General features: G+C 36.6%; 2 protein-coding genes across 2 annotated transcripts; one reads left to right on the top strand and one right to left on the bottom strand.

Moving 5' to 3' along the window:
- Nucleotides 1–1,675: 1,675 nt before the first annotated feature.
- On the bottom strand, nt 1,676–12,657 carry LOC117406683 (vacuolar protein-sorting-associated protein 36). Its single transcript, XM_034010943.3, has 14 exons — nt 12,449–12,657; nt 11,926–11,994; nt 11,550–11,620; nt 11,027–11,141; nt 10,490–10,579; nt 9,256–9,342; nt 7,065–7,097; nt 6,892–6,969; nt 6,028–6,162; nt 5,326–5,391; nt 3,987–4,051; nt 2,941–3,025; nt 2,626–2,702; nt 1,676–2,312 (listed from the first exon to the last, which is right to left on the bottom strand). Exons 1-14 carry the CDS (start codon nt 12,542–12,544, stop codon nt 2,231–2,233), a joined length of 1,149 nt encoding a protein of 382 aa, XP_033866834.2. The 5' UTR covers nt 12,545–12,657; the 3' UTR covers nt 1,676–2,230.
- A 555-nt stretch (nt 12,658–13,212) lies between these two features.
- Nucleotides 13,213–20,804, top strand: LOC131738065 (cytoskeleton-associated protein 2-like). Its single transcript, XM_059031271.1, has 8 exons — nt 13,213–13,391; nt 14,025–14,065; nt 14,330–14,387; nt 14,766–15,610; nt 16,518–16,704; nt 16,961–17,021; nt 18,497–18,764; nt 19,668–20,804. The coding sequence occupies exons 2-8, from the start codon at nt 14,040–14,042 to the stop codon at nt 19,915–19,917; spliced, it is 1,695 nt and encodes a 564-aa protein (XP_058887254.1). The 5' UTR covers nt 13,213–13,391; nt 14,025–14,039; the 3' UTR covers nt 19,918–20,804.
- Nucleotides 20,805–20,861: the final 57 nt, after the last annotated feature.

Here is a 20,861-nt window from a genome sequence, read left to right on the forward strand (position 1 = left end):
TGAACATGTGGTTTTAGTGTATACATGCACTCCATTGCATGGATGAATTTACAAATTAACTACAGTATGTACAATGTGATTTTTTTTTGTTTCAATTTATCTGACGTTTCACTAAAACATTGGGGTAAGGGTTTTACATAAAACGAGTAACAGCTGCCACCTGAAGAACAGACTTTTGTGCAAATGGCCTGTTCCTCACTGGACAAATTAAAGTTGCATGGCCACAGACCTGATACACTTTGAAGAAGATAGCTGCTAGTATGAGTCTGCACCTCAGAAGTAACTTGCAGCTGGCTGTTTTAGGTCATATCTAGCAGCATTCAGATCTAAACCTAGACATGCTGATGTCTGAAATCAGGTAAAAACATAAGCTAGGGCAGCACAGTAATGTTTCTGTGCTGCATGAAACTCTGTATTTCACTCGCAGCTTGTGTACAGATATCATGTTACACCGCAGGGACTTTCATAAGGAGTTCCAAAAAAGGCCCAACTACAGTATATGGTGTAGTGGGCCTTCTGCAACAAATATTCTGTAAGTTTGGGATCCATTGATGAACTGCAAAGGAGCATGATGGTAGTTTATCCTTACCCTACCATTAGCTACAACCACACTTTCTGTAATTACACCTGTTTTGATATTCTCCATTAACTCCTAAAATACAGATTTTCTGGTACATTTTCAACACACCTTATTGAGAAAGAATGGAAAATCCAGACTGTTGTCTCCTTGCTCTTGGTTCAAAACAAATATCTTTCTCTCATGATGTGTCAGCAGCATATGACCTTTTATGTTCTTATTTATATACGAATACACTGCTAAGTCTTAAAAACATATGTAATGTTTTTTTTTTTTTTTTACTTATTTATCTTATAACTTATACCATGTTTAAAATCATAACAATGTTATCCATTGAAATGTATTTACAGGAGTGAAGCATTTTCTGTCACAATCAAGTTTTAAACCTAAACAAAACTAACATTTTTTTATTTTTTAATATGCCTTGTTTAGTAAGAGTAAACTCCATTTGAGGGTTGCCTGTTGTAAGTGTATGGAATCAAAACCACAGGAGCTCTGAATATCAACATTGGTGAAAAATGAAGTACAAATTCCCAGTCGATCTGCTTTGTTAGTAAATTAAATATTAGCACCGTGACATGTATCCCCTGCCACAGCTACTTCTACAAAACTACAGCCATCAGTAGGATGAAAAAGCAGATCATAAACTTTATCCACTGTATGTGCAAGCACAAATATAGGAGTGACATACAGCTGGACAGAAAGGTAGACAGAAGGACAGGTTCCTCAATAAATACAAAGTTTCGATACTCTCATGGCAAAGACTACGTAACACAATTGGATATGTGGGTCTCTATTTAGGAATATCAAGGTACATGTATTTAGTGAGCAAGGGGTCTGACTGAGCAAAGCAGGTTGTGAAAAAGGTGAATCTCCTGCAGTTTGGGAGAGAGACCTGAGAATCAAAGTAGAACAGTGTTACAAAGTAGCTACTTGTGTGTCACAGCTTACCTTTAAGGACTCCATTGATGATCCAACAAGGTTATGAGCAAGCCAAGTTTGAAAATGGAAGAAACCTGAACAGGACACTGCCCCACACCAATAATTGTTAATAAATCATTCAAGTTTTTGAAAAATGAAACAGATCAAATGCATTGATAATGTGACATTGTTTTATTACACTGTAATATGTACAGTTCTACAGGCAGCAGCTACCTGCATACTGAACCAGAGAGGATGTCAAAGAAGCAAGGCTGGTACACAGGCTACACTGCATGTGACTGCATCTGAATTCACCCATTACAAATCTGCTATGTGCAGTATGAATTTTTAAGAGAACTGTCCAGGAAAGAATTGTGTCATTTGTGAATACAAGCTTACCAGTTTAGTTCGCAATATCTAGAAAAGGTAAGTTACTTCAGGTGTGTGTGAATCTAGAAGCAATTTGCAGTACCAAATCAACATTCCTCAGCACCAGTGTGATTGTTACTATTGACCTTCATATGTCTGAAAGGCATTGACATTTGAGGTGCCTCCAGGTCACAAAGGTGTATTTACTTTGTCAGATTGTAGTAAGATGATGCAAATGTTTTCTTCATCCATGGTATTGAAGCTTTTTTAAAAAAAAAAAAAAAAAAAAAAAACTGTAGGTAGTCCTGTACGTTATGTCAATAGAAAACAGTATTGGAAATGAAAGAGTCTTTCTGCTCTGAGTCAGAACAAGTTTGGGTAAAACCGCAAGCCCTCCACTGAATCATCTCTGCAAAGGTGACCCATTTTCTCAGCAAGAAGCAGCCTACAGAAAGAGAGAAATACAAAAATAAACAAATGCCCTATTATACATTTCTATTACGAAATAATAAATAACACAATATAACCAGCTGTTTATTATAAGACCAACTATGCACCTGGGCCCATATCTGTCAACGCTTTTTACACCAGGTTGGGAGTATTGTTTAGTAAAACATATCAAAATGTTACAAACCTAGTAATAAACAACGTAGCTGGAAATCACATGCTTAAATTAACCTGTTGTAGCTTTTGTGACTAATAATAATAATAATAATAATAATAATAATAATAATAATAATAATAATAATAATAATAACCTTTCTTTTGATAAAAGAACAGAAAGCCCCAGAAGTTTTGCAAACTCTTCTGACGTAAGAGATCCTTTTTCTGACACCTGAAAAAGCAATGTGGAAATTGAATGAACATCATAGGTTTAGCTGCATCTTTCTGTCTTCCCTTACAATCAGATGTTCATCATAGGAATGTTTGAGACTGGAGAAACTGCTGCCTGCCTCAGAATCCAGTATCTAAATATGCTGGCTTTTTTCAGGTACAAATGGAGAAAAGAGGTTTACAGTACAAAATACAATCATATAGTGTTAGTACTTAAATATTAATAAAATATGGCTTACGTTGTCTAGAGCAGAAGCAATCATTTCTTCTTCGCTGTGTGACTGTAGCTGAATCACCATAACCCCGCTGTCAAAGATACGTAGCCTACAGACAGGTAGGATGTACAGATTATAAAAATCAGAATTCTTATAATTAAGTGTGCACCATTAATATAATTATATACATCTACAGAACTTCTTGTTTCAGTATATATCTGACAAAAAAACCACTTGTACTTGCAGGTGTACTAATAAAAAAATAAAAAAAATACTCTGATCTATGAAGAGCAATTGTCCACATCAAGCAAATGTAAGAGGACAGTAAAACATTTTTTTTTTTTAAGGTACAAGTAGTTTAGGGCTACTGTTCTTTAACTGCTAACTAGATAGTGTGGACTGCTAAGATTGCGTATTTAGACTGACTTGTGCTTGAATTGTACTTCAAATTGATATTTTTATATTTATTGAAATTTGATTTTTATTTGGATTTCTACATTGGTTCCTAAAGCATTTATACTTTAAATATGAAATGGGAGACTTCAGTCCCTGGATATGATCCACCTTTAAACTACATTGCACTGCACTACCACAACAGAATTACATAGTACAGTATATCTAACTATCTATTTTTTTTTTTAATAAAAAATGTGTTAATGAACATTTAAATGTTCATGCTGTACTCTGTATATGTTTGTGTCAAGCTCTGAAGCATTCCAAACTGGATATATGGATGTATCTGAGATAGAGCTCAGTTCTGGGACATCCATGTGGCTCTAAATTTGCAAAATTGATACAAGCAGGTTAAAATTAGGAATTGCGGCCGGTATCCTTCTTGGGTAGAAAACAAGCATGCTTTACAAAGTTTTGGGAGGTTGGTTGTCCATTTTCGTTCAAAACGTGTCAATGATAATTTTTGGCATAAAGCTTTCTCTATGTGAGCGAAACAAACTAACATTTTCATCAAAACAGGATGAAGGAAGGGAAGACATCTGGAAACCCCTCCAGCAGTGTAGTGCAACAATTACCACCCAATTACCTTCAACTATTACAGGAGTACAATTACTCACCTTAACGGCAGTTTAAGTGCCTCAAACATTTTGCAGGCATTTACAAGATCGTCTGGAGAAAGTAACTGAGGACAAACAAAGATAAAAAGAGATGAAAAGTGTGGACAGCGATCAATTACCTCTGGCATCAAGGCATATGAACAAAGACAATTTTAGGAACAGGAAAAGGCTGCTAGGCCCAACAATGTTACTGCCCTTGACTGATTTCCTTATCACAACATTCCTCCATCCTCTTCCTCAAGGAACACTATCTATCTGTAACATGAACCCTTTTAAATGAGTTGCTTTGACTGCCAGGACTTCACTAACAACCAACAGCATCTTACCATAAATATGTCAGCTCAGAATAGATACATATAATTTTAACTATAACTAAACAGCAACATTAGCATGAGCTAACATCTGTATAATATGGAAAGCTTTTAGTGTTGTCACTGCACATGTACTTGCTTTGCTCCAGGCAGTGTGCCTCATGTAATTTACTGGTTTTCCATGATCAAAATATACACAAGCACTTCTACCAGCATATTTACACCCTGTAGGCAAAAACATACAAAACAATTGTACACCCAGCTGGTTTCCTCCAAATAGCCAGATAAATGTGGTCCCTCCTACCCATTAGGAATTATGCCATCAGGTGCTTCTAGCTTAATTCAAAGATGCTAATTCCTGCACCAGATGGGATCAGTGTCACAACTAATTACTTAAATCACTCTTGACCTCCCCTAATTAAAAGTAGAAAATTGGTCAATCTCCCAGCACTCACGATTATGTGTAGTGGCAGAGTGCTTATTTTAGATTTGTATCAAGTGTGGTGAAAGGTACAAAAATGCCTACACACAAAAACCCCAGAAGAATGTGCCGTGACCATAGGGATTTTGTTGTGGAAGACAGCAAAGGAAAGAAGGTACAACTTAAGTGTGCAAGGACTGTCGAGTTACTACTATATATATTTTGACACAAAAAAAAATGCTCAAGCATTTTGGAAAGAAGTAACCGAAAACACTAATTTTATACAGTATATCAAAACTAAAGCCCCCCCAAAAAACGATTTACATAAAACTCAAAAATAGGTAAAAATAAGCACCAAAAAATACAATTAATAAAACCTGAAAAACAGAAGCCCTAATTATAATAAAAAAAAAACTACCCTGGAAAGAACATCCCTTCATTCAGTCTAACTTATAGTCTTTGCATGTTGAAAGGGATTTGTTGTATTCCATGCAATGTGGACCAAGCTTTTATAACACATTTGTAAACCTTGATTCATAAAATGCTTTTTCCATCAGTAAGAAATCTTCTACTTATGTATTTATTTTTAAACCCTTTGTTTTCTTACCTCCATTCCACGAGCCCGGTTGACAAGACAATACACTTCTGTCAATGCCATCATGCCTCCTTGTTCCTACAATGTATTTAACTTGATCAGTAGGTAGTCTGACCAATGGTTAAAAATATTGGTCTGATCAATAGCATGGCTTGTTTAAGATACTTTTAGCAGTTGTCACAGTTTTAAAAACAATCTTATTCCATATTATACAAGGTTCTATCCTCTTGAAATGCTTTTGTGGTTCTCATACAGTTGCCACAATCCATTAGACTGACCAAATGTTCCAAGAAGCACATAGACACACACTGTAACTGTAGCTTAAAAGCATGATCCACAGTTGACATTTTCCATGTAATGTTCCACAACGATTGCCTAGCTGAAATCTAAGCAATACGGTCTACCTTTTCTCAACAACTTTAAAACAAGAAGCTACATACTGTAATCTTCATGTTAAAATAAATAAAATCACATTTGTTAGTGAATATTTTAGAATTTATTTACAACAAGTTCATTCTTTTTAGGCCAAATGTACTTGCTTCTGATAAATAGTTCAGAGTTCAGAGTACATTTTAGTGCTTGTAAAGATGACTGTTGGGCTGTATCATACTACTAGAATATCTTTGTAATATTTTGATTCAGAAATACACCTTTTCTTTTGCGTCCCTGCTTGGAATTATGAGGACTGCGGTATTAAAAGAACAGGATCCTTACCTCCAGTGGTGCCAGTAGTATCTCACCAAGCTGTTTGGCTAACTGCATGTGGTAATGTGTTCCAGACCCATGGGTTTCCCTTGTGACTGGATTTGCTATGCCCATACTCAAGAGGTAGGACTTGAATCGGATAGTCTGTGGGAAATAAAACGTTTGAAATACAGTGATGCTCATTAGATTGACAGTCATCCTCTGATTTCAATTAACAAATACATTATTTAGCTGTCTGACAAGTTCAGCAAATACATTATCAACTTCAATTTTTCACAATTTTCCAATGAGGACAGGGGGCTCATGTTTGATAGCAGTTCTGAAGTTGAACTTTCTGATATAAATAAGTGAGACATGAGCACCCTACTTACTGCCCTTTGATTGGATTGACGAGGCAGGTGGTAAAATATGACTGACATCTTGTGTGCGCTCAGTCAGGCACAGAAACACAACTGAAATGATGAACGGATGACAGTAACAATAGAGTCCTTACATTAAGTGGCAAAGCCTGGTTGAACAACTAAAATATGTTTCAGTGAAGAGCCCAAGTTCTTTGGTAAAATCTGGAAGGAGTAAGTACTGAGTACTGTCTTCTTTTTACCACTAAAGGTGCTATATATATCACTATATAAGTAACACAATTCAAGTTTTGGTATTGTTATGTTACATTATTAAAGTTTACAAATGTACAGAAACCCTAAAGAAACTGACACATCCATCACAAGATGACAATCTATGTTACATAGAGGGTGATTTTTAAGTCTACTTGGTGCTGCTGCTGTTGTGAAAAAACTACAGTATTTACAGCACAGAAATGCAACAAGATTTTATGAATAACACTGTGCTGTAGTTTCCACATCTGCCAAGAATTACCTCATCTTCTGTGATGTCACCTTGCTTATCCTTGATTTTGCTAGCTATAGACCGGGATAATTCCACCATTTCCTTTGCCTGAGAAATGAATGGCTCAGTGTTAAAAAGCTGAACTCTTGATCTTGATTATACAGAAACAAAATACATGACCGATAAAATGTATAATTTTCTACCTTTTCCATAAGCTTGCTGAGATCTTCAAAAGCCTGAAGGAAAGATAACATATCATATATTAAAATGAAACGCTGTATATTTACCAATTGGAAATAGAACAAAGAAAACGCGTACATATTTGTATCAGGCTGTCTGGAGATTAAACTAATATTATACAATATGTCCGATATTGCTTGCACACACCTTGAATGCTTATAATAGCATGCAAAGGCACAGTTAAGGTAGATGAAAATTGACACAAATAACTGTGTCAAGGAACAACTGTAAAGGGCAATAACAAAGGTTTTACATATTTTTCATACAACTCACAATTATCATTCCCTAACTAGAGTTCATGTTTTGTTTTCCAGACACTATTCTTGCTTTGACTCATGTGAATACCATTATTCTGCCACAACACTATAAGCTCACTTCACAGACAGCTCCATATGGCATGAGGTCCTGCAACATGTTAAACGGTCACAGTAAAAATGACATCTTGAAAACAAAATGATTTATAGCAAAATGTAAAGGGGCATGTGAAGCAGCTGATGCCTTAAAGTCTGTTCAACTTTGAATGGTTGGGTTATTACACATTTAAAGAAGCACAGCACATTATTAAGGAAGCATCATTTAGGTGTAGAAATATAATAGTGCATTAAAAAACCAGGAAAGATCGACTTGTCAGCAGAATTTAGAGGTATTATCATCAGTCAAGGCAGCTATACTCCTCTCTGTAGCACTCGTGTGTGTTTCCACATAACCTGTAAGGTTGGTGGAAAGTTCCAGATATATTGATATGAAATGAGCCTCTTAGCTTGTTTTCTATTATTTCAACTCCATCCCCTTCATAAAGGGTGACTCTGGGAACAAAAGGCAAACGCACACACCTAACAGGAACTTCCTCAGATAAACAAAAGCTGAAACACTGGATTCTTATCAGCAACAAACAGCCGATGCAGGAAGCCTTTGTTAAACTGTAGGGGCACCATAAAAGGGTATCTTTGGTTTATTAAATCAAAAATGAATGGGAAAAATGATAAACTCTAATCTCTCGTACCAAGCTGTCATATAAATATACCATATTTTGACACAATAGGCAGTTTCTGTTTTCCTAAAGTGTAATGAACAAAGGACCACGTCTCTTTGAGAAGTCATTCTTTCCATTTGGTAGGACTACATATGTATGTAAAACCACTGTACCATTTTAATTTAAAGGCTTCCCTTTAAATGTCTTTAATTTAGTTTCACATATTAATAACAAGTATTACTGTAATCTGCCAATAACTAGAATTCAACTGAAATCATTAACAAAGAGTTTTGTTTTTGTTTTCCTGTTCAAATATCCATTGAAAACTTAATTACATTTTGCTGGAGAAGTTCCCAACATATAGGCTAGGATTGGTCAGCCAATCAGGTATTAGTAATCTGAAAAACTCACCTAAATTATAACAATACCTTCTAATAAGGGACATTAATATTTAATTTTATGACAAAGAGTACATAATTCTAAAGATATAGGTAACAATGTGAGCAGAATGGCACCTCTAGAATATCCCTGTGAGCAACAATATACAGTCTCTGTAAGTCGCCTTGGATAAAGGCGTCTGCTAAATAAACAAATAATAATAATAATAATAATAATAATAATAATAATAATAATAATAATAAATAGTTAATATTCCTTCATATAAAATATTTTACTAACGTTTGAAGAAAATCTATTCAACATTTTTGTCGCACTTCTTCATAGAGAATCAAGGGTAATAACTGACTGCAGTTTCCTTTCAGCAGTTTTGGAGATATTGTTAACAGAAGCAAAAACTATATCATGTCTGTCAGGCTCCAAAGATTTTACACCTTCAATGTCTATGAGACAAATACCCCCAGCAATTCATTGTGCATCTATGTAAGCATGCCCTCCTGGGGCATTTACTGTCTTTAATTACTATTGGTTATCAAAATAAATGTATTTTAGTTTTACAAAAATGAGAAACAAAATAACAAAGTATCAGCTTCAGAGAATGATGTTAGTTTTTGTTCTAGTTTTCTAAAATGAACAGGTGTATTTTCTCTTTTCAAAAAGAGTTTACATTTTAAAAATATTCCCATTTGTTTTCTGTTGGATCGGAATTGCTCCAGGATGTAGGAGGAAGCTTGCTGCAGCAGCCCAGGCAGATGGCTGGCCTCAAGGGCAATAGATCCTCGTACCTCTGAAATGTTTTTGTCCATCTCTTTTCGCTTTTCCTCCAGTTTCCTCTCGATACCCACAATTCCAACTGCCCGCGTTCGTCCTGCCTGCAGTCAAGTCAGGAACGAGGAAGGAAGTGTTAATAATTTCACACCTTTTTAACAGGTCATCCGTTCTAAGAGACAAGAAAAATTTGCTCCTTTTCTGTTTGTAACAGAGGCAGAAAAAGTTGCCTTTTTCTGTATTCAATGTTATTAACAAAAAGATAAATCCAATATTACACATTTTCTGTTGTAAATACTGTTTATAACGAACAAGCCTTTTGTTTCAGGAACCTTTTATCTATGTTTTTAATATTTTTTTTTTTTTTTTTTTTTTTTTTTAATTACCATTTGGTTATTTGGTTACCATATGATAGTACAGTGTCAATAGTGTTAGAACAGTGCCACACTCTGGTCACACTAAAACACAATACACTGTATCGCTCTTCTCAGCAGCTGGGTTTACATGCAATGAACAAACGTTACTCGATCAGTTAGCAATACTTTACTCTATTTATTCACAACATTTAAAACTATAGTGTAGCTGGCAAACATTTGACAACTTTTTTCAAAATTGTATTTTCATCATCATTTGTTTTCTTGAAAGGGTAGGATAGGCTTGATTGTAGATATAGTTCATGCAACCTTATTTATCTGGTAACCGGAGCCAAAATATGACATTGTAGAAATTACCATGCTGATTGCTTTTGCTTTTGTAAGGAATGCCTTTCAATATTAAAAAAACAAACAAACAAAAACCCCATAAGCACAGCACGTTAATTTCTCTCCAGATATACCCATTGTTCAGTTGTACTATTTTGGCACTTGTGCTTAATAGACTCAGAGTTCTCCATCAATAATGCTATCCCTCATCAGCACTATCAACATGCGAATAAAAAATTGATTTTTGAAAGCCTTGGTTATGATTTATTCAAGCTCGATTTTAACAACCATGAAATGGAAACATTCAACATGGTCTCCATTGGCAGAATATGATATTTCCAGTATGGCGATTTAGCATGGGCAAGTTAGTGGAGACTTTCAATATAGATTGTAATTCTGAACAAGCTTGTGTTCCATGAGGACATATCATTAAAATAGAGTTTGTCTTAAAAGATGGACATTTAATGATGAGCTGATCTATTCATTTAGATGCTTTTACTGTAAATATATGCTTGATTTTCTTTGATCGATTCTTATAAAGCTTTCTTACCTGTGAAGTGGTGCTTGTATTAATAGGCTGAGACACTGGCATATGCTCCCATCTCCTCTGAGTCATCTCTTCTGATAATCGCCTAGAAAACTAATTGCAGACAGTCAATTGGAGCTTACATCTACACAATCAAAGTTATAATCCCTAGATCTGAAAGGACTGACAAATCATTAAAATAGCAGGTCAACAGTTTTGAAATTCATCATGCGATCAATATTGTTATATTTATTATACATACACCCTCATATTTAGCATGGTTAATTAATCAAATAAAACATCACTGATTTAGAAATGTAATCACATTGCCAAGCCTTATTCACTTTAGATTTACAGTCCGGTATTGCAGTTCAGCCACTATAGTTGTGTTTTACATGGGCAACAGTATACTCTCTTGGCCTTGATCAATGCCTGGAACTCTTCTGGCACAAAACCAATGTTCTCATTTCTAAAGGGCCTATAGTCATTTTCAAAGAGATATGTCGGCCTATGTCCAGGGAGTTTTAATATGAAATGTGTGCAGTTTTATGTTTTGTTTACCTCAATCTGTCCATGTTCTTTGAAAGACAGTTTTATGTAAGAGTATTTGCTGGTTTGGTATGGTCCAGGTTCTTTGTTGGAAGGCGCTGGGTGAAGATGAACCACTATCTTAGCACTGAGTAGAGAAAAAAAAGTGACATAGAGATATTATAATTTGAGATTTCTATGAAGCACTTTCAAAATGTATAAAATGACAAAACCTACAATTAGGATTTTACTGTTGAGAGAAAGTCATATTCCTTGCCTGTTGTACGAAGATTCAATTTAAGGAAATATGAAACTGTAAAAAGTACCAATATGTGATGGCAGTGGAGATTTCTGTATTGCCAAGTGAGAATGCCTCAAACTTCATGTCATGAGGGAGCAGTACAGCAGGGTTATGATGGCCAAGGCAGAATACTTAAGTCTACATAACTTCAACAATCAGCAACAATGTTTAAGTACACACAAAAGATTATTCACACAAAAAGGATCTAGAAGAGACTAACAAGCAGAGGCTAACCTCTCGTTTGTGGTTACTTACCTCTTCCCTATCCCTCCTGCCTGCTCCTCAAATAAAACAATCTGTGACAGTGGCATGGCAATGCAGCAGTCCTGAAACAAACAGAAAGAGCACATGTTGATTTTGAGCAGTAATGGAAAATCATGATTTCAGCAATAAAGCAAATAGTCTACCGGTACATTTCTTGCTTTACAAAAAATACAACAAACATTTTTACTACAAGTTTTAATTTAATATGCAAGTCAAACACAATATTGGCATGGATCTCTAATGTGTATCTTTTGTACAAAAAAAACACATGTGAGGCCAGAAATATGAAAGTATAGGATGTGTATGTCAACCTCTACCAAGACCTGTTAACCACTTAAGCTAAATCATCAATTTTATATTAACTTACATGATTTTTGTGGTCCCTCCAGAGCAATCTGTGCGTGCTTAGAAGCAGAATCCCCACATCCATTTTCCCCTAATCAACAAACAAAAAAAGCACACATTTTGAAAATTAACAGGGGACCATTACAAGTCCTCCGTGTGATCTATCTGTAGTTGCGGCACATATTCTACTATAATCACAAATAACTTTAACTAACATTAAACCAGCAAAACAAACATCGAAGTAGGCATACTGATGGAGGATGAGAATAAATCTGCACTAGTACGTCGGTAGCGTATGATTTTTTTTTTTTTTAATTACACTTACTGGGGAAAATTTCTCGATATAGTTGGTAATTTAGTTGACAGATATTAACAAACAACATGCGACATAAATTCATGTATAATACTTGCCACAAAAAAAAAATGCATTTGATTTTATCTAAAACGTTTTACGAACTTTCTTTCACAGGCCTGAATCCTGGGGCTCGCCTTGAATAGCATGCCCTATCTTTCTTCCAAATGAGTGGTGTTTAATTCATTTTTACCTTCTCCTCTCCGTCATACAGTCTGACGCCTCTCTGCTGGATCACCAACGTTTCGTTAATTTCCAGCAAACCACTGGACCACACGAACCGGTCCATTTCTCAGTCTTGTTATGTTATTGATTTTACATGAGCAAATCAGACCCACACTTCCTCGTTTGTTGACATACCAGTAACTCAGCCAGGCAAAAATGAACACAGTGGCTGGAGCGCCCCCTTGTGTCTCTCATAATATTATTAAACCAGAATGCCAAAACAGTATTGCAATTACTTACTGTATTTAACCGTCATTCCTTCTACTGTCCAGAAGTTTCAGAAAAAAAGAGCAGTTATAAATGGAAAGGGACTTCCAATGTCTAAAAAAGAAAGGCTATTAAAATCGGTGTTGCCAAACATGGTTGAGCTGGCATTTCAAACCATATCTACACCTTTACCAAATCAAAATACAGTATGAATTTGTCATAACTTTGCTGCATTATTTGCTTGTGAAAGCGTTTAATTCTGTGTAATGTCGTATTTTACTTTCAGTAATATCCTGTTATATATTATACTATAATATAACGGATTATAACGTATTGTAGGGGTGTGAATAACTGTACTTAATGTTACTGTTGGTAGCAGAAACGAATGGGATTTGAAATACAGTATTTTTATTTTGGTTTAAAATTCAAAATGGAATTTTGGCCACGTCCCCTTTTTTTATTGGGACACGCCTAAAAAACCTGGAAGCTTCCTCATTGGATAGTTTGATTTGTTTGGAAACATGCATAGCCAATCAACGGTTAAACAGTGTGATCGGAGCGAAAATCAAACGCAGAACGTTGTTGGGTCACTCAGGGTGGAGAAATAAGCTGTTGGTTTGTATAATTTGGAAATGAGTAGTATCGGAATCGCATTTCAGCACTGCAACTGCTAACCAGCTAAAACACGGAGACGACAATCAAAGGTATGGTTTATTTATAGGACTGTTTGATGAAATTATTACCAGTAAACTCAACTGTTTGTTTGACAATATTTGTGTTTGGTATCGTGTATTTCTGTGGCGGCGGATTGGGTTCATAGATCAAAAATATGCTTGTGTATGATGTGAATATGCAGTAATGGTAAATTGATGTACGGTTAAATAACATTACTTTTTTTTTTTTTTTTTTTAATAAAGATGATATTATTTAATGGTTGTATGGTGTCCTGCCGAAATTCGAATACAGTTAGCACGTGATGAACATGCAAGAATACTTCGTTCCATTCCTGTCATGATGTAATAAGCCAAATGAATAAACACATTTCGAGGCTATATTATAGGATGTGGATCATGTGCTTCATATAAACAATTTGACTGGAATAGTAGAAAACAGAAGAATGTGTATATTTGTATGTACATGTGGTAAATGTGGGACACTGCAGCTTTTTGATCACGTAATTCTTGACCAAACTGAAACGTCGTAACACACCTGTTCCTATATGTTCAGTTGGTGTTCACTTCAGCAATTTACCGCCCTGTACACTCTATTTAGCGTTATGTTAAGTTTTTGTGCATTGGTCTACAAATAACACGTGAACCCTAAACTATTTTTTTCAGATAAGTCTTCAAAAGATGGAGCCACAACTCACAAATCCAAGGTGAGTGTTATAACATTCTTTTAGATTTCATATTTTAACGATTTAATTTTCAAATATCTTTTGTTATTTTTAAAAAAAATAGATCTAGCAATTCCTTCAGTTTCAAAATCTTGTAATGATTATACCTTTGATAAACTATTTTAGTTCATTGACTAGACTAGGCTTTGCAAATCCAACCTACAGATGCGATGTAAGAGTAGCGTGGATCTCTTCTCAATGTTCAAATTCAGATGAATATACTGTATTTCTTTTCCTGTTTTATAGGATGAAGGACGACACCCAGAAAGATCACACGACTAATAGACTACCTAATACTAAAGTGGTATGTTTCTTTGAATCCCTTTAACACATTTTTGTTCTGTCATATTGCATGTTAGGCTATAGATTCAAAATGAATCTGGTGTTTTAAATAAGGGTCTTCATTCACAAACATTGGAAGCTGATGGTGAAGACACAGCTGGTCTTTTACAGTTGCATTCAGTTACCTTCCCAGCGCTGGCCTTGGCTCAGTCATAGACATAATAATAAGCAATGGAGAGTGCTCTGTCTCACAATGATGAACAGCTATAGGTCTCCGGAAAGCAGCTTATTTTAAAGCAACACCAGTGTGAATGATGATGTAGTAAAACATAGGTTTGTACTGTATATATAATATGTGTGTAACCATTCATTATAAAGGGTATGTTTTCATTACTTTTAGGTCAATAAAGAAAATACCAGACCCGAAAAGCAATGGAACAGACCTAATGTTATTAAGGCTGAACCCCAAAAACAAAAGGCTGTAAAATTGGAGCCCATGCAGTCTTCCAACCATGCAGTTAACAAAGAAGCACCTGTGAAGAAGGAAGGTGGAGATTCAGATAAGCAGGTGGATGAGGGAAATCAAGTGGGAAACACTGGATCCAAAAATCCTGCTGAAATGAGGAGACGTACAACCCTGAGCTACTCTTTCCTGTCTCACAGAAAGAATCAGCAAAAGCAGCTCATTGTGGAGAAGAGTGCCAACCCAAAGCCTGCTGTGCCTTGTGCCTCCAAACCAGTCTTGGGTGCCTACAGAGGCAAGGTTGTTCAGTCAAAAGTCAGCTCCTTTAGGAAGCCAGCAACCACTGAAGAAGAGAAGAATCAATCGGAAGTGAAGGCCGTTGCCTCTAAACCAATTGCACAGAAAACTAATACAGCGAGCAATGGGAAAGCTTCAGTGCAGAAGCCAGGGATTGGTGTCCCAAAAACCTCTGCCCAGACAGCCAAGTCCACTACAACAAACATGCAAAAGGGGCAAATCGCAAAACCACCCTTAAGAGAAAATGTTTTCCAACAGAAGGAGCCTAAAGCAACCAACATTTTGGCTGCTAGAAGGCTGGTTAGCAGTGGCACCGCGGGTCCCGCACCACAGCCAAGGCTGCCAGTGACGATGAAGAAAAATGACTCTGTCCCAAAAGTGAACCCCAAGACATCTGAGGCCACAAGTAAAAATGGAGCAAAGCCATCGAACACAGTCATTAGTAATAAATACAAGATCAAAAAAGAAACCGCGGAAGAGCGAAGGTAAGCAATGAAAGATGATTTGAGAAAACGTCAGTGGTACTTTGAATGTATTGTAAAGTAATCATAGCTAACAAAATAGTTCCATACAATGTCTCTGACATGCATATCTATTCATTCTATAGGTCTCAAATGTGCAATTTTGAAAAACCCACTTTAGCAAACGTGTGTATTCATTTTAAAACATGATATTTGGTTCTACAGTAAGTTCAAGAAAACAGTTTACAAGCCATGCTTTTAGTCTGTCTTGTACTTCCTGGGTCATTTCACCTGGAGAGTGACACTGTCCCCACCCCTGCAAGGGCTTCTTTCCTGTAAATAACCAATCAGGTGCTTCTTCGATTTGACTGACATGCTTTGTCAGGAACATGCTTTGACCCAGAAGACACTGATGAAATGACCCAGGAAGTGCAAGTGCAAACAGAGAACACAAAAATAAGAGATAGAAACCGAGAGTATCTACTACCAGAACTACTGCAGGGAAATCTTGTTTTAAAATTAAAATACAAGAGTGCTGTAACATCTTTTTTAAAACTGCTCGTTTGAGACCAATGTACCGGAAAGTGTGAAATGGCTGAGATTTCTGATATTGTTTTGTTAGTTACTATTGCTCTTAAGATGCATATTTTTTTTTTATTACTACTGTCTTGATTGATTTCATGAAAATCAAACTTTATTTAACGCATTCAAATCCATGTCAACAGGAATTAAGTTTGTAATTGAAAATAATTTGTATATTGAAAAATGTGTTTCACTATTGTACTACTGTTTGATTTCACACAGTTGATTTTATTTATGTATTTAATGACAGGCTTTTCTTTTTTGTTAATAAATATATTACAAGTGAACATCAAAACTACTGGGGTGCCATTATTTCTTGCTAACCTTCTTGAGTAACCCTTGTTTCTAGATTAAGGCTGGCTGAGTGGTTGACTACAAAAGGCAAAACTCTGAAGAGACCATCCATGGTACTGCAGGCTGGTGCCACCCTGAAGCAGGCTCCCAAAAAAGAACCAATAACCCAGCTGAATACAACTATGGAGGTGGAAGATAACGATGAACAGGATCTGCCTGTTTTAGCTGAGGAAACGAATGAGGTAAGAACTTCCAAGTATATATATTCAGAATAAAAGGACAGGGTACTGCACTTTACATGAACCAAGTTGGCACACACAGATAATGCAGAAACTGTAGTTCAGTTTCAAAGTGATACAGTTTGAAGAACTTCAAATAACTTAAATTGCATCCATTACCCCCTTAGTGTGCAATTTGCAATTTGCTAAATACAGTTTGATATCCAGCTTTGTGAGTTGGACAAAGACTTCTGTAACCATTTGTTTCGCCTTTTTTCAGCCAATAGATGAGTTATGCTGTGCACTAGCAGATATGTTACCTACTTCAAAATCCAACACTGGTGAGTGAATACCAAGCCATCTACATTTAGACTGTATTTGATTGCTGCTAGTGCCCATATGTTTGAGCAGATACATGGTCCCAATGGTTATATACCCCCATCCAGTAGATTTGGTTTGTATCTAGGTCAAACTACTGTAATCTAATGCTAAAACAGTGCCAATAGTTTATATTGGTGCAAAACTCAGTCTTGCTTGCCTTTCCACATAGCAACTTCAAAAACATTCAATCAAAAATGAGGTAAAAAAAAAAGAAAACGCTTGATTTTATCAACTTGTATCCAACTGAGATAAACACTTGAATATTATTGAGAATTCTGGATACAATCCAGGGTGATTTCCCTAGTGTTGTAAGATGCTCTATTAAAAGTTATCTGTGGCTTATCCTGGCAGGGTACTGTATATGTTGCTCAAGTAGATCAGCGTGCTTTCATCAGTGTACTAATTTAGAACTGTATATAGTGGTATTAAAATATAGATATAGGTGTATATATATTGGGAAGAGTTGGTGCATTTCTATGGTAACTGTCAGTAAAGATCACTCACACTTGAGTAGAACCTTAGTGGTGGAATATGCTGAGCAAGTACAGGGGTGTTTCCGAAAGGTATTAAAAATGACCTGTGAAAGAAAACAAAAGGGAGAGAAGAAAAGTAAGATTTTTTCTGGTAGTTTTACAGGGAATAGGACCCTGTGGCAAAGTGCCCGCCCCTGTGTGTATTTTGTGTGTTATGTGTTGTGTGTTGCGTGTGTTAATGTTGGTGTATAGTCATTGGTACACGGGATATAAACGGATCTGTGTTTCACGTGTATTTAAAAAGTGTAGATTTGTATTTAGGCACGAGGAGGGCACAAATCACTTCACGTGCTGGTTAAATGTAATATGTGAGCACGGGGTTGCACAGAATTAATTCACGTGCTGGGATTCAAGTGAATAATTAATTAGTAATTGAATCCCAGCACAACAGTATATATAGAGACACGTAGCACTCAGTCGGGGTTAGGTGTTCAGAGAGTAGAGAACGGGAGAGAGAGAGGAGTTAAATCATTAAGATCGTAAAAGTAAAGATAAGTTTGTTTGTACTCACCGTGTTTGTTCGTCTGTCCTGCACCGTCTGTTTAGTGTTTAGTCGTTTTGTCTGTCTATTTATTTTGGCTTATAGTGCCGTGTCCTGTTTTGTATTCCGTTGTTTAAACCTTTTATTTTGTCATTAAACGCTGAGTGCAGCCATTGCACTCAGCATTTCTCATCACCATCACCGTCTCTGTGTATTCCTTTCTGGTCTGACGCCACCCACTCTGGCCGTGACAGACCCCCACATAGTTTACTATGTGTGCCATAAAAGGGGATCATGAGGCTCAGGTGGGGTCCATTTGCTTACAGCATAGGGAGTAATGTGTTGTGGTTGATTGGCTTCTCATGAGTCAATGTTGTACTAATGAGATACAAGAAGTCATAATAGTACGACCTCTTCACAGATGGACAGAGAGGAGGCAGTGAGAGTGAGGAAAGCACTGGGATGGATCAGAAAGACTCTGTGAAAGCTGAAGAGAAAGACCTGAAACTGGAGCATGGATCCCAGAGTCCAGCCCATGTGGAGAAGCAGTGCAAAGAGGAGAATGAATCTGATGAGGATGAAGAGATAGACGAGAAAGCACACAACGTGGCAATGAAAACTCCTGGAAAAGATACTGCGAAGGCTTCTGTGGTTAAATACAGCGTAAAGACAACACCCTACTTACAAAGGTAAGTTGTTTTTATTGAATGTTGCGCAATATCCATTTAAAAATGTGCCAGGAACCCAGAGTAATTACACCTGTACCTTCCAATATGTCTGAAAAGTATGCCTCCATTGCCATCCTGATCTTATAAGACGGCTATATAGGGTGCCATTTTTTAAACACTAACTCACTCATAAATGCATCTTTTTCTCTGTAGTTTTTGTTTCTTATATTCTAAGTTCTCTCCTTTTCATACCGTGGTCTGTTTTTTCTTAGGCCATTTTGGACAGCCATAACTTTTAATACTGGTTACTGAACAGGAGAACTTTTCAGGCAAAGCATTCACCGGACCACAGGAAACAGGATTCTGTTTTATATATTTGAAAACACATTGCCACCAGGGGGTGCTGTTTATCCTATCACTTGCTCAATGTGATCTCCATCCCTGTGTACGGTAGAGTGGCTTGCATATGAGACAACAAACAGCAGATCAAACGATTTCATGTTTGAAGGCCATGATGTTATGTTGCTGGGTCCTTCCTATTCATTGTGGCTACCCCTGGTGACAATGTTTGCCACTGCCTCCCCCTCCCTTTCGTCAGTTAAAGGATAATACTCCCAAAACACCTTTTTACTGCACAACAAATGTTCCTAAGTGGCCAAGAGACTTTGTTAACTCTGTTTTGTTAACTCTGTCTGACTTTTAAAACTTCAACCACCAAAACCACGTTTTACACCACCTATCCTTGATTGTCTCTGAAATAAAGTGGTTATTGCAATTCAGTGTCTTCCCTAGTTTTATAAAATCCATCTCTGGCTGATCCCGCCGGGGTACAGTTCAAATCAAGCCCTTTTGTTTTTTGTGGCATGGTAGGATTTGAAACACAATCACAGTTTTACCATAATAACATCTTGCTTTTTCCTTCAGTGTGAAGAGGAGGATTCAGGGTGAAGGAAGTAAAGGTGCTATAAAGGATCTGAAGTTCTTAACCCCTGTGCGACGCTCCCAGAGAATCAACCGCATGTCCTATCGGCTGCCAGAGATGCTGATGGACCACGATCCCTGTGTTTCATCTTTGGCAGAGCTGGCTGGCTTGGATGGTGAAGCCAACGCCTACATCTACAGGCAGAACCCTGCGCTGCAAGAGGTCACAAGGTTGTCTGCTGCAACAGACTAAATGAGTCCCAGATTGTCTATTGTGTAAAAAACACAATGGTTGAAGTCCCTTTTTTATGTTGGTATTTGTGTACAATTTAACTGGCATGGAAGTAACAAGAAATGTTAATACACCACACTAACGGGTCAAATAATGTAAATGAAAAACCCCACACTTAATGCAGGTTTTTTCTCATTAGAGATATGTCTTTGCACACTAATTATTATTTTATACACAATGTATGCTGTTCATATAGTCTGAAACCTAATGGCTGTAATTTGCATTAAAAATGTAAAATACTGTAAGAACTAGCATTGTAAGGACAGAAAAATGCATTTGGTCCCCTGATGTAACGCCATACTGTAATGGGCAAAGGGTTTGCAGACCAATGATTTACTCTGATTGGTGGTTATATGGTAAGTATTACAATTGGGTGTTTACTGCAAGTGTTATAGAAAGCTAGCAAGATGTCTTGTGCCATTCTGGTCTAAATGTTTAACCCAATCCATGCATCAAAAGACAGCCCTTTGTGTTTTTGTTAGTGTTGTCTGCTGTCATTTATGTGTTTACTATGTTCTTTTTTTCATGTTTTAATGTTAGGTACTGAGTTGGTAATATGTGTTTTAGGCATACTAAAGATTGTTGTTAATGTGAATTGTACTGCTTCTGTTGCAGTCTGGTCTGTCTTCCTGAAGGAGATATTGACAGAAACAGTTCACGACAATTATATTCTTGTTTGTCTTGTCTGGTTAAGTTTATAATGTGCATCTTTGTACAGCAAAGCTGTTGGTTCACATGAATCAGGCCTGCTTGGACCAGTTTAAAAAACCTAAAAATATGGGTGAGCCTGCTCTTGTCTGGGTAGTATTGAAAATGATCTACACTAAATAAAAGGTAATTGAACAACATTTTCCTGTTTCTGTGGTGTGCTTTTAAAAACAAATAACCTTAAAAACATCTACAAA

The sequence above is a fragment of the Acipenser ruthenus genome, chromosome 9, assembly GCF_902713425.1.
Source record: "Acipenser ruthenus chromosome 9, fAciRut3.2 maternal haplotype, whole genome shotgun sequence".
Taxonomy (NCBI): domain Eukaryota; kingdom Metazoa; phylum Chordata; class Actinopteri; order Acipenseriformes; family Acipenseridae; genus Acipenser; species Acipenser ruthenus.

Bases quoted from the DNA above. Each gene is read 5' to 3' on its own strand.
- LOC117406683 (XM_034010943.3), bottom strand. From the start codon at position 12,544: ATGGACCGGTTCGTGTGGTCCAGTGGTTTGCTGGAAATTAACGAAACG. The intron at 6,970-7,064 runs GTAGAAAATTAT...TTCATTTCTCAG, and splicing joins TCAGCAAGCTTATGGAAAAG to GCAAAGGAAATGGTGGAATT. The intron at 4,052-5,325 runs GTAAGAAAACAA...GTTTGTCCTCAG, and splicing joins ACCGGGCTCGTGGAATGGAG to TTACTTTCTCCAGACGATCT.
- LOC131738065 (XM_059031271.1), top strand. From the start codon at position 14,040: ATGGAGCCACAACTCACAAATCCAAG. The intron at 15,611-16,517 runs GTAAGCAATGAA...CCTTGTTTCTAG, and splicing joins GAAACCGCGGAAGAGCGAAG to ATTAAGGCTGGCTGAGTGGT. The intron at 17,022-18,496 runs GTGAGTGAATAC...ACCTCTTCACAG, and splicing joins TACTTCAAAATCCAACACTG to ATGGACAGAGAGGAGGCAGT.